Below are 12760 nucleotides of genomic sequence, written 5' to 3' on the forward strand. Positions count from 1 at the left end.
TATTTTCTTCTGGAAGTTTTATGGTTTCAGGTTTCATATTTAGGTCCTCAACCCATTTTGAGTTTATTTTTGTGTATTACGTAAGAAAGTGGTAATTTCATTCTTTTGCTTGTAGCTGTCCAGTTTTCTAACACCATTTGTTGAAGGACTATCTTTTCCCCATTGTTTATTCTTGTCTCCTTTGTCACAGATTAATTGACCATATAATCACGGGTTTATTTCTGGGCTGTCTGTTCTGTTCCATTGATCCGTGTGTCTATGTTCGTGCCCATACATACTGCTGTACTTACTACAGCTTTGTAGTGTATCTTGAAATTGGGATTGTACAAGTTGCTTCCAGTTCCGTTCTTTTTTCAAGAATGCTTTCGCTATTTGGGGTCTTTTGTGGTTCCATACAAATTTTAAGATAATTTGTTCTCGTTCTGTGAAAAGCTGGTATTTTAATACTACTACTACTAGTATGGACATTATAACAATATTTGTTCTTTGAACCCTTGAGCATGGAAGGTCTTTCTATTTCTTTGCATTGTCTTGAATTTCTTTCATCAGTCAGAGTACAGATCTTTCACCTCTTCTGTTAAGTGTATTCCTAGATATTTGTATCGTTTTTGGTGCAATTGTAAGTGGGACTGTTTTCTTAATTTCACTTTCTGCTGCTTCATTATTAGTGTGTAGGAACGCAACACATTTTTTTTTTTATTCTTTAAATGTTTTATCTATTTCTGAGAGAGACAGAGAGAGAGAGAGTGAGAGAGAGCATGAACAAGGGAGGGTCAGAGAGAGAGGGAGACACAGAATCTGAAGCAGGCTCCAGGCTCTGGGCCAGCCGTCAGCACAGAGCCCGACACGGGGCTCAAACCCACAAACTGTGAGATCATGACCTGAGCTGAAGTTGGAGGCCCAACTGACTGAGCCACCCAGGCACCCCCGCAGCACATTTCTTATGGTGATTTTGTATCCTGCAACTTCATTGAATTCATAGAACAGTTCCCAGTTCTAGTGGGTGTTTGGTAGCATCTTTAGGGTTTTCCATATATGGTATCATGTCATCTGCAAATAGTGAGAGCTTTACTTCTTCTTGCCAATTGGGATGCCTTTTATTTCTTTTTCTTGTCTGATGTGGCTGGGATTTGCAATACTATGTTGAATAAATGTGGTAAGAATGGACATCCTTGTCTCGTTCCTGATCTGAGGGGGAAAGTTCTGTTGTTACCACTGAGGATGATGTTAGCTATGGGTTTTTCATATATGGCCTTTTTTTGTTGAGCTATGCTCTCTCTAAACCTACTTTGTTGAGAGTTTTCCTCATGGTAGATATTGTACTTTGTCAAATGCTTTTTCTGCATCTATTGAAATAGTTATAGGGTTTTTATTCTTCCTCTTGTTAATGTGGTGTATCACACTGGTCGATTTGTGAATATTGAACCACCCTAGCATCCTGGGAATAAATCCCACTTGATCATGGTGAATGATTTTTTTAATGTATCATTGGATTCTGTTTGCTGATATTTTGTTGAGGACTTTTGCATCTATGTTCATCAGAGATATTTGCCTGTAGTTTCCTTTTTTTTTTTTTTTGTAGTGTCTTCGTCTGGTTTTGATATTAGGGTAATGCCAGCCTTGAAGAATGAATTTGGAACCTTTCCTTCCTCTTCCATCTTTTGGAATAGTTTGAGAAAATAGTATGAACTCTTCTTTAAATGTTTGGTAGACTTTATATCAGAAGCCATCTGGTCATGGACTTTTGTTTGTTGATAGTTTTTTAAATTACTAATTCAATTTCATTGCTAATTGATCTGTTTGAATTTTTGATGTCTTCTTGATTCACTTTTGGGAGGTTGTATGTTTTTAGGAGTTTCTGCATTTCTTCTAGATTTTCCAATTAGTTGGTGTATAATTTTTGTTAAGAGTCTCTCTAAAAAACATTTTTTAAAAATAGTTGCTTATAATCCTTTGTATTTCTGTGGTATTGGTTGTTATTTCTTCTCTTTCATTTCTGATTTTATTTATTTGATTGGGATTCTTTAAGCCAATTTCATTTTTGATTTGTGCTAACATGCACTGGTTCAGTAAATGTGCAAGCCTATGCTAGTGTATATGCTTCCCATTGTTCATTGTTGTTTTTAATTATTTAAAAAATATATAAAATTAAAAATTTTTTAATGTTTATTTATTTTTGAGAGAGACAGAATGTGAGCAGGGGAAGGGCAGAGAGAGAGGAAGACACAGGGTCTGAAGCAGGCTTCAGGCTCTGAGCTGTCAGCACAGAGTTCAGTGTGAGGTTTGAACTCACAAACATGAGACCATGGCCTGAGCTGAAGCTGGAAGCCCAATTGACTGAGCCACCTACGTGTCTATTCATTGGTTTCTTAAAAACAGCGGTATAAAGTGTTCCAAAGTTCAATGTAAAGTTGTGTAGGAGATAAGGCTAGGCTGGTGATGTGTTCAAATGGACATACACCAATGAAATGGAAATAAGCAGATGATCAGCCTATATTTGCCACCAATCTGGCTGTGAGGGTCCCTGAGCACCAAAACTGCAAGGTACATCCTTTATAAAATGTAGCTTAAATAAAATGCAACAGTATTGATTTTTCCTTCAATCTCATGAAACTGAGGATTCTAAGTTTGTTGAGATCTGTGACTATTAAAAACCTTAACCCCTTTTTTTTCATGGGGCGCCTGGGTGGCTTAGTCGGTTAAGCGACCGACTTTCGCTTAGGTCATGATCTCGCGGTTCGTGGGTTCGGGCCCCGCGTCGGGCTCTGTGCTGACTGCCAGCTCAGAGCCTGGAGCCAATTTCAGAGTCTGTGTCTCCCTCTCTCTCTGACCCTCCCCTGCTCACGCTGTCTCTGTCTCTCTCCTAGAAATAAATAAAACATTTAAAAAAAAAAAAAAAACCATAACCCCTTTTTAAATTTTAGTTTAATGTTTCAATTAAAATTTTTAATGTTAATTTAATTTTAGTTTAAGTTCTTTGCTTTATTCCTTTGCTCAAGTAGATCATTTGGGATTCTGATAGTAGATTTTTGTTTCTGCCTTCAATAAACTCAGAAGAAAATACTTTTTCTAGTATTTTGATTGATTCTATAGAATCAAATGGTAGAAACGGGGAAGTAACACTCAGACACTGACTGTCTTTTTGCTTTCGAGCTACTGTCCAGGAATACAGGATGAATTTAGAATCACTTTTTTTGTTGTTGTTGGGTTTTTTTTTTTTTTTTTTTTGGTCTTCCTTTTCAGGAAGGCGGGGCCTAAGATTTAGTCTGGAGTTCAGATGCCTGTTAATGACTGCTCTGTGGCAGCTAAGCCAAGAGAACAAACAGCTGCCCTGTTCATTAATTTGAACAACACCGGGTCCAGAGCTTGTGCTACAAAGCTTTTTGCTCCGGGATGGAAATCAATGTGTATCCCCACTGGAAGTTATGTTTTCAAGGACCTCATGTAAGTAATTTGGCAATTCAATAGAGCTTCATCATGAAAATTGCAGTCAGAGAAGAAAACAATGAAGACGTTACAAGGAACACGGGGAAAGCTTTGGTTTTAAATCTGTCCCTGCCATCTTTTTTTTTTTTTTTTTTTTTTGGTCTTCTTTTTATTGCTAACTCAGGTCAGTCATTCTATGGTTGCTATTTGTTTCTCAGTGACTGTGCTGAAACCCCCAGGCTCTCAGCGTTTTTAAACTGAAGGCTGAAAACCAGCTCTTTGCCTCAGATTCCTAATGTCTTCACCAGATAAAGTGGGTTCGCTTTTGCTTCTTGAAACTTCTGCTTCATAAATGCAGTTTATTTCCCAAAGTGTGCTGTTTGTTGCAACTATTTTTACTTTCTCCTTTGTTTTTGATACATGATGTATAGAGGGGCCCAGCTAATACTCCTTTCTCTTCCAATTATTTAACTATTGACTAAGCACATGGGGGAGAAGAGTGTGTTTATTCTGAGTTAGTTAGTAGCCAATGATAATGGAAATTACCATGTTTCGAAATATATGTCGTATACTGTACTATATTATAATGTAACTTATTTAACTTAATTTTTTATTGAGGTGTATTGAAATCCAGATGTTTTAGGGAATTATCATTATACTTCAATTTGGTGATTAAAAAATATATATGTGTATATATATATATATTTTTAATGTTTTTATTTATTTATAGAAGAGAGAGAGAGACAGCGTGAGCAGGGAAGGGTCAGAGAGAGAGGGAGTCACAGACTGAAACAGGCTCCAGGCTCTGAGCTGGCAGTCAGCACAGAGCCCGACGCGGGGCTCGAACCCACGAACCGTGAGATCATGACCTAAGTGAAAGTCGGACGCTTAACCGACTAAGCCACCCAAGACGCCCCTGTATATATATATTTTTAAGATCATTTAGGGGGCACCTGGATGGCTGAGTCGGTAAAGCATATGATTCTGGGTCTCAGGGCTGGGGATTCGAGCTCCATATTGGGTATAGAGATTACTTAAAAAAATAAAATATTAAAAAATAAAGATCATCTACAATTAAGGAATGTTTTATAAACAGTTTTCAATCAGATAATGTCATTCTTGCATTTACTTTCAGCGCAGTTGACTTCTAGCTATGTACCATTAATGCCTAATTTCAATTTGCCTTCCTCATTGAGAATTTGTTATCTTTATTTTTTGCAGCACTTGCACTTACATTTAAATTCAAGGGCAGATTTTCAGAGTTCTCAGTTGGAACTTCTTCGTGCCGCACCCCCTGCCCCCGTCATGTCTTCAGTGAAATCTAAGAAACGGTTGTCTCTAGTTACAAACTGAATAGTTATTCTGAGTCCCGTTTTGCACGTGATGGATTTTTTTAAATGTGCTTCGAAATTACAATTTCATCCACCTGCCTAATGTTTGGTGCCACGTCAACTCTGAAATTCTGTACGTGGCTTTTAAGTTACCTTTCAAGGTACTCTTCCCCTTAATACTACAACTGTATTTTCCAATATTCCTCAACAAAACTTCTCCTGTCAGGCTAGTTTGCTCTATATGCTATTCTCACTCCCTTAATGTGTTCAACCACACCATGTACTCTTCTAGAAAAATGCCCATCTGAAATGTAAAATTGACAGCATTTCACGACAGAGTGAATTTGAGAGATAGTGGAGGAGAAGCCTAGGAAGCCTCCTAGTTACTGGGTGGAGGACAATACTGTTCACTGAGAATTAGGGTAGAGAAAGCCCAAGTTTACAGAGGAGAAGAGAATTCCATTTTGGCAAGTTGATTTGAAGTGCTCGTGGAACACAGCCAATCACAGGTGTCCTGAAAGGAGTTGGTTATTTGGGTTTGGACTGAGAAGACTGGGCTGGAGATTCAGATTTAGCAAAAACTTAAAATGCTAGTTTGTGAAGCCATGCAGGTGGATGCGGTCACCCTGGGTATATAAGGTCATCCCAGGTGTATAGGAAAGAGAGATGAGAGTAAGCTGAGTGGGGAATGCCTAGAACACGTTAACTTTTAGGGCTAGTGGTTTGAGGAAGTATAGCACCCAGAGAGGTTGCAGGTAGGCAGAAAATCAGATGGACGCCTGGGATGTAGAACGTTTCAAGAATGAGGCAGTGACCACAAGTGTAAAGACGGGGTTAAGACAGGAGCAGCTGCAGAGCAAAGACTAGGTGCCCCGGGCAATCAGGAAAAGTACGTGGGGCTATAGGGCACCTGGGTGGCTCAGTCGGTTACGTGTCCGACTTCAGCTCAGGTCATGATCACACAGTTCATGGGTTCAAGCCCCGCGTCAGGCTCTGTGCTGACAGCCAGTTCAGAGCCTGGAGCCTGTTTCGGATTCTGTGTCTTCTTGTGTCTCTGACCCTCCCCTGCTCACACTGTCTCTCTCTCTCTCTCTCTCTCTCAGAAATAAAACATTAAAAAATAAAAAAAAAATGAAAAAGTATGTGGGGAAAGAGGGAACGTGGTCAGGAAAGCACCACTGAATGTTTAACACAACACACAACAAACTGAAGTGTCTGGGACTTCACAGAGTTTTTTACCCTAATAATGTCTAAGAGTCTGATCATCTAAGGCTTAGAAAACTGTTATATGTAGAATATTAGAAAAAGCGGTCTGAACTGGCCAGGAGCAAAAGTATAAAAAAATGGGCTGGGCATCAGGGGCATTAAAAACGTCTGGCCAAACAGGTATGACAAGAAATGTAGTTGGTGCCTTGGGCTAAGAGTGTGCGGTGTGTTTCAAAATAGATATGAATTTTGTTGGGTGAATTATGCTTATCACAATATGTATCTCCAACCTGTATCATTCTTTAAGTCCCTGATGGAATGAAAATGCCCTTTAAGTACCGCAAATTCAACATATCCAAATCAGAGATTCTATCTTCTCACCGCTTCCCGCCCATCCCGAACCTGTTTCTCCTGTTTCAGACAGCTCTGCTTGAAACAGAAACCTGGAGTCATTCTCTTACATCATCAGCCCTTCCATATCATCTCTGCCAACAAGTTCGGTCCACACTCCACATTCTTTTGATTCCATCTTCTTAATTACACAGCACCTCCTTAATACAGGATTCCTGACTGATCTGCTTTCTTCTAGTCCTTCCCCCTCTTCCTGAACCATCTTCCTCAATTGTAATTAAGCAAATCTGCTCATGTCACTCCCCTGATTTACAAAAGTTCCCACTTTGAGTGAGGAGAAAGAAAGCCCGATGTCCTCAGCAAGACATCACACAAGGCCCTCGCTGACCTGGCTTTACTCTGTATCTTAGCTGCATCTTGTTACCTTCTACTTCCACACGCAGCGTATAACACCATTAAGTTTCCCCCTGTTCTTCAGCTCACCATGCTTTTTCACACTGAATCCACTATAAAGTCCAAGCATCAGTGCTGTGTTAATAAGATCATAAGCTTGGGTGCTGGAGGAGGGGAGATGGGGAAGTTATATCCAAGTGACATGGACATAGAGAAAGGAACTGGGATGGCAATGACTTTTTTTTTTTTAAGATTTCATTTCTATTAAATAATCTTTACACCCAACATAGGGCTAAAACTTACAACTCTGAGATCAAGAGTCACATGCTGTACCGACTGAGCCAGCCAGCCGACTGGCAATGATTCTTTGATAAGAGATATGATCTCCCCAATTCATTCAATGCTTTTTAGATTGTATTTATTTTTTTAAGGTCTTTTTCTTTATTTTGTGTGAGAGAGAGAGAGTATGTGTGTGTGTGTGGGGGGGGGGTGCACCCACGAGTTGGGGAGGGGCAGAGAGAGAGAGGGAGAGAGAATCCCAAGCAGACTTCCTGCCATCACCGCACGGCCTGATGGCTGTGAGATCATGACCTGAGCCTAAATCAAGAGTTGGACACTTAACTGACTGAGCCACCCAGGCACCTCAGATTGTATTTCTTTTAAAAGTTTTTTTTAGGGGCGCCTGGGTGGCTTAGTTGGTTAAGCGTCCGACTTTTGCTTAGGTCATGATCTCGCGGTTCATGGGTTCGAGCCCCGCGTCGGGCTCTGTGCTGACAGCTAGCTCAGAGCCTGAAGCCTGTTTCGGATTCTCCCTCTCTCTCTGACCCTCCCCTGCTCATGCTGTCTCTCTCTCTCCTAGAAATAAATAAAACATTAAAAAAAAGTTTTTTTAAAAAAAATGCTTATGTATTTTTGAGGGAGAGAGACAGAGAGGGCGCACGTGTGCAAGCGTGTGCGAGCAAGAGGGGGAGGGGCAGAGAGAGGGAGACTCACAGAATCTGAAGCAGGCTCTAGGCTCTAAGCTGTTAGCACAAAGCCCGATGCGGGGCTTGAACTCGCTAACCGGGAGATCATGACCTAAGCTGAGGTTGGAAGCTCAACCTACTGAGCCAGCCAGGCGCCCCCAAGATTGCATTTCTTACATTAAGTCATGGAACTATTAGGGAGACTAATATACCCAGCAGAATGAACTTCGAGGAATTTCTGATCTGATGAGAAATACAGGACATAGAGAGTGAGTAACTAAAGTGACCAGTTTTCTTAGGTTCCTTATAAAATATCAGATCCATTATTTTACAGTCATAAATATATACATTCAAAGATATCAGGAGATTAAGGATAAGTATGAAATGAGTAATCAAGACAAGTGCTACAGGCATTTAGAGGAAGAAGCGATAATTTTGGGATGTTTTGATTAGGTTTTAAAGCAAAGAAGGGACGGGGCGCCTCGGTGGCTTAGTCGGTTAAGCGTCTGACTTTCACTTAGGTCATGAACTTGCGGTCCGTGGGTTCGAGCCCCGCATCGGGCTGTGTGCTGACTGCCAGCTCAGAGCCTGGAGCCTGTTTCAGAGTCTGTGACTCCCTCTCTCTCTGACCCTCCCCTGCTCACGCTGTCTCTCTCTCTCCTAGAAATAAATAAAACATTAAAAAAAATTTTTTAAACAGAGAAGGGACCTGAAGAGTAGCATGTAAGTAGCAAGAGAGATGGTAGCTTTCTCACTGTCGACAATGACACAACGTGAGGCAGAGAAGGATCTATTCAGGACAAAAGAATTTGGATAGGGGAAAATGTTAGTGACAGGAAGAGATCAGGGTGTGATTCTGGGGGACCTTCAAGGCCAAAGTTGATGTCCTAGGCATACATTACCTGGCAGGGAATGGAGTCACTGAAGTTTTTCTTAAGCAGAGAAATGACTTAATGAAAGCAGTCCCTTACGGGGGGATTAGCCAAGCAGTAGTGTGCAGGACAGATTATAAAAGCAAGGGAACAGTGGCTGGATGAGGAAGTAGAAGCACAGTAATTTAGGTCTAAGATGCCATATTTTTCTAATTCCAAGACACTATTGACATAACAGAGTTCGTAATAAAAAAAAAAACTCTACATCAAATGCACACAATTATAAGATAAATCTTGATTTTAGGTATGAAATATCATAAAAATGTAGGCAACTTAGAATTAAGGAAATAAGGGCACCTAGGTGGTTCAGTCAGTTAAGCATCAGACTCTTACTTTCTGCTCAAGTCGTGATCTCATAGTTCATGGGATAGAGCCCCATGTTGGGCTCTGTGCTGGGCATGAAGCTTGCTTGGGATTCTCCCTCTCCCTCTCTCTCTGCCCCCCCCCCCCGCTCTCTCTTTCTCAAAAAAGAAAAAAAAGAATTAGGGAGATAACAGGATGAACTAAGATAGTGATCGTAGGAATGGGAAAGGAAGAGTAGATGCAAAAAAAGGGGGGACACCTAGGTGGCTCAGTTGGTTAAGTGTCTGACTCTTGATCTTCTCTCAGGTCATGATCTCACAATTGGTAATATTGAGCCCCATGTGGGCTCCATTATGACAGCATGGAACCTGTTTGGGATTCTCTCTCTCTCTTTCTCCTCCCCCCCCCCCCCATGCATACCCATGCTTGCTCTCTCTCTCTCTCAAAATAAATAAATAAACTTAAAAAAAACCATTTTGAAGAAGTTGAGACATTGGATATTAAAAGTCAGAGAGAAGATTAAAATGACTCTATGCTTTTGAGTCTGAATACAAGTGGCAAATTGGTACCATTAAAAGACATGGGGAAATCAAGAGGGGGAAAAATGAACTAAATTTTATATATTGAGTTTGAGGTAAGGAAATATCTATCAGGCAATTGGGATATGGGTCTAGAACTAGGATGAAAGATCAGGGTAGAGTATGCATCTAAGGAATTATCCACACAGAAGTCAAAATGGAAGACTTGAAAGTGAATAAAACTGAAGGATGGAGTATGCAGAGGACCAGGGGCAGATGTGTAATCCTTCGGAAATACCCACATTTGAAGACAGGAAGCAGGGCAGGGAAGAAACACAGAAATGATGTGGAAGGTTGGATTAGATTCACCTCAGGGTAGGGACATAAAAGTCATGAGAAGGGAAAGGTTGAGCCGTTATGTTCATGCGTAGGATTTATAGACATTTATTATGTGTACTTGGATGTGTCTCAAGCATTCACACAAGTAAGAAGAAGCTCACTTCAGCTCAACGTAATGTTCATGTGGGACCCCAGCTTCATCCTTAGCTGTGGGCTCGCTACCAGGTGTGAGCTGCTCAGCTCCACGGGGCTTGGACCAGTACCTTGGCTGGTCCCTCAGCCTGTGTTAAGAAATCATAAAATTTCGGGCACCTGGGTGGCTCAGTCGGTTAAGCATCAGACTTCAGCTCAGGTCATGATCTTGTGGTTCATGAGTTCGAGCCCTACATCAGGCTCTGTGCTGACAGCTCAGAGCCTGGAACCTGCCTCAGATTCTGTGTCTCCCTCTCTCTCTGCCCCTCCCCTGCTCGTGCTCTGTCTCCATGTCTCAAAAATAAGTAAACTGCAGGGGCGCCTGGGTGGCTTAGTCGGTTAAGCGTCCGACTTTCGCTTAGGTCATGATCTCGCGGTTCATGTGGTCGAGCCCCGCGTCGGGCTCTGTGCTGACTGCTAGCTCAGAGCCTGGAGCCTGTTTCAGTCTGTGACTCCCTCTCTCTCTGGCCCTCCCCTGCTCACACTGTCTCTCTCTCTCTCTCTCTCCTAGAAATAAATAAAACATTTAAAAAATAATAATAATGAATAAACTGCAAAAAAGATTAAAAAAAAAAAAAGAAATCATAAAATTTCCCCAAAGGCTTGTTGCTGGTATTGAGTGCTGTTGATTTCAGCCAGCTTCTTTAAGTCCAAAAGACTATCCTTCTCTCTGAACTCTTAAATAAGTGGATCTTTTAGAACATAATTTTGTTGATCTAACTTTTTATAACAGAGCCAAAGTTAAAGATAAACTGGTTTTTAACACTTTTCCAGTTCTTCTGGAATAGCTGTGCAAATTAAACTTTGTGAACTCCAATTAGTCAGGGATGGCTGAGCTCTCTCTGGCTTACCTCATTTCCTGTGCAGACAGATAAGAAAATTATTTACTGGTTTGAAATACGATACTTTCATAGCTCATAAAGAAAGATACACTTGAGGGCGTCTGGGTGGCTCAGCTGGCTGAGCGTCCGACTTCGGCTCAAGTCATGATCTCACAGCTTGTGAGTTTGAGCCCCAAATTGGCCCTCTGCTCTCAGCACAGAACTCACTTTGGATCCTCTGTCCTCTCTCTCTCTCTGCCCCTCCCCTGCTCCGCCCCTCCCCTGCACTCTCTCTTTCTCAAAGATAAATAAACATTAAAAAAAAGAAAGATACACTTAAAGATCCCCCAAGAAAAGGGCAACATTTTGCAAAAACAAACACACAGTTATTGTATCTATTTGTACTTTTCTTCTATAACTGGGAAAACTGGTCCAGGGAGGGCTCACAAACACAGGTGCTCTAAAAAGCTGATTGGCTGACCTAACACACTAATTAGCCATTGGGGATGTGAACAGTGATTAAATGGTCCTGAAATATGAATTTCAAACGCCTTCTCTTCTTGTTATGAATATGTTAATCAGTACTTTTGTAAGCATATATTTTCATTGCACCCTCTTGCAAACCTGAAGTTGACACGTACAGTTTAGGATGTTACTGAATTATTTTTAGTCATGGCAACCTTAATCCTTATGTACTTTTCCTTAAGGGAAAAGAGTTGTTTTCCCAGCTATGTAGTGTAGCATCAGAGCAATGAGAGCAATTCTCTCTGTTCAGGGGAGGTGCCTCTATGACTTGGTTAGGCTATAAACAATCTTATGCAGTGATATCTGGTTTGTAAGATGTGTTTTACCTTCTTTGTATACTCGAGATTCTGGCAATTAAAAGTGTTGTGCCTGAGATACAGAGTAGGGTGAGGGGAAGAGTTAATGGAAGGATATTTATTAAAGGGGAAGGATCCAGCTTAATGCAGTGATTAGTTGCTCCATTTTTTCCATGTCTTGATTTCTTCATGACACTGGTTAAGGGCAGGAATGGCAAGTATGTGGCACCATCCCTACCTTCCTTCCATCCTGACCCCAAAACAACATAACGGATACCAGAAGAGTCTTTTCTGTTGAACTCAGTCTTTTCCATTTTCCACACAGTTCTCTAAGCAGCCGCTACCCAATGGTTGGAGCTGGGAATTGAAATGATGGGGTTGGGGATTCTTCCTGGTTTATGGTTTTGATGTGGGTATCTTCAGATTGCAAGGAAATAGGGCATCTTAAGAAAAAGTGGATTTATTTTAAGGATACACATGGGTTGAAGTTGTTCTGGATCCAAGGCAAGTCAAGGACTGGATTCTCTCCCTATGGCCCACCTGGTCTACCTTTTGTAGCATATCTGCTGCGTCTGTGTTTTCCTGCCTCTTTTTCCAATCCATACCAACTAGCCAATCCTTCCAGTATTCCACAGTCTAAATGCTTCCAAGATCTAATTTAACATGCTTAATCAGTACCCTTCTGTCTGTTAGTAAGCAAAGCCTGGGTGCTAGGTCTCTTCATGGGCCACGGATAGGCAGTCCTTGGGTAGACAGCTCACAGACACTGGCGATGTTTTCTTTCTTTATTTTAGCGGTAGTTATCCAGGTGTGATCACTTTGTGAAAATTCAGAATTCAACACACACTTATTATGTGCAAGTTTCCTTGTTCTAGTTCAATAAAAAGTTTGTTTTTTTTAAAAAGGGCCAAACTGATCTCAGTTTCTTGTTCGAACGCTTTATAAACCTTGTACGTGAGGAGACTGTCACAGACATTGTATATCTTGATTAAAGGAGATATCTTTAAGTCTCTTAAGACATATATATGAGCAATTCAGAAAGATGTGGCTGGATAATAGAAGAGTTATGTGAAGTCTTTTTTTTTTTTAAGTTTATTTATTTTAAGTGAGAGAGAGAGCGAGCATGGGAGGGGCAGAGAGAGAGAGGGACTGAGAGTACCAA

General features: G+C 41.0%; 1 protein-coding gene across 1 annotated transcript in view; it reads left to right on the forward strand.

Annotated features, from left to right (window-relative positions):
- Nucleotides 1-3371: 3371 nt before the first annotated feature.
- GNE (glucosamine (UDP-N-acetyl)-2-epimerase/N-acetylmannosamine kinase) overlaps nt 3372-12760 on the forward strand; it is a 54714-nt gene continuing 45325 nt past the window's right edge. The window contains exon 1 of the mRNA XM_039234785.1: nt 3372-3444. Coding sequence (XP_039090716.1) covers nt 3394-3444 — 51 coding nt within the window. The 5' untranslated portion in view covers nt 3372-3393. The remainder of the gene's footprint in view (nt 3445-12760) is intronic.

The sequence above is a fragment of the Hyaena hyaena genome, unplaced genomic scaffold (genome assembly GCF_003009895.1).
Source record: "Hyaena hyaena isolate Hyena2069 unplaced genomic scaffold, ASM300989v1 scaffold_93, whole genome shotgun sequence".
Taxonomy (NCBI): Eukaryota; Metazoa; Chordata; class Mammalia; order Carnivora; family Hyaenidae; genus Hyaena; species Hyaena hyaena.